The sequence below is a fragment of the Cyprinodon variegatus genome, unplaced genomic scaffold (genome assembly GCF_000732505.1).
Source record: "Cyprinodon variegatus isolate N-32 unplaced genomic scaffold, C_variegatus-1.0 Scaffold239, whole genome shotgun sequence".
NCBI lineage: Eukaryota > Metazoa > Chordata > Actinopteri > Cyprinodontiformes > Cyprinodontidae > Cyprinodon > Cyprinodon variegatus.
Window position 1 is genome coordinate 980,444 of NW_015150692.1, and position 857 is coordinate 981,300.

At 46.0% G+C, this 857-nt stretch overlaps 1 protein-coding gene across 1 annotated transcript in view; it reads left to right on the top strand.

Moving 5' to 3' along the window:
• The first annotated feature begins 162 nt into the window (after positions 1-162).
• Positions 163-857, top strand: part of LOC107089113 (gastrula zinc finger protein XlCGF57.1-like) — a 5,920-nt gene continuing 5,225 nt past the window's right edge. The window contains exon 1 of the mRNA XM_015381680.1: positions 163-349. Coding sequence (XP_015237166.1) covers positions 238-349 — 112 coding nt within the window. The 5' untranslated portion in view covers positions 163-237. The remainder of the gene's footprint in view (positions 350-857) is intronic.

Here is an 857-nt window from a genome sequence, read left to right on the forward strand (position 1 = left end):
GGTTAATATTTACTCCATTAATTGCAGTTTAGAAATGTTCTGGTCTGGATCAGACTATTGTCATTTTGTTTGTAGTATGCTGTTCCCCTTCAGTCCAGAAGGGGGCGGTAATGGTTCATTCAGCTGCTTTGTGTCAGTGCCCCAGCGGAAGTAAAACAAAGGGCGCTGATAGCCAGCTAGCTTGGACTAAGCTAGTAGACGGTTGAGTTTTTGCATCTCAGCTGAATATCAGTAGGAATGTCTGCGGAGGAAATCTCCACAGAGGTTGAAAAACCAATCTTCCGCTCAGAGGAAGACATCAGACTGCTGGAAAACTCCTCGAAACCAGAGATTAATCTCCACAGACACGGTAGGAAGCTACAAAAAAAAGTCTGATCAGTTTCTAATCTGAGTTCTCAGCTGAATTCTGCTTTGCATTTGGAAAGCAGATAAAGGGCTGTTCCACCACCGCCCTGTAGCTAGCATTTAGCTGGATATCGCTTATTCGAACTCGTCTTTGGGCCGGTTTAGTGATCAATTCTGTCCCCTTTAAATAATCTGTTCCTCTGGTGTCGGCAGCGCGCACTTCAACCAGAAAGGCGGCTGGTGTGACGGATTAACTGGTGGCTAGTTTAACTGATGACAGCAGATGCACGCGCGCTGATGTTTGCAGATGTTATTGTGGGTGTGGCTTGTCATGTGCCCTTTCCCGAACAAGGAAATAAACTGCTTCTAGAACACTCTGATCTCTATTTACTCACTGGGTTACTGATAGCCTGTTGGTAGTACGGAGTGGAGTGAAGCCACCTGTGTAATAGATTGATTGGTGGCGAGATCAGCTGGTTAGAATCTATGCGCACCGCAGATGTTACTGAAGC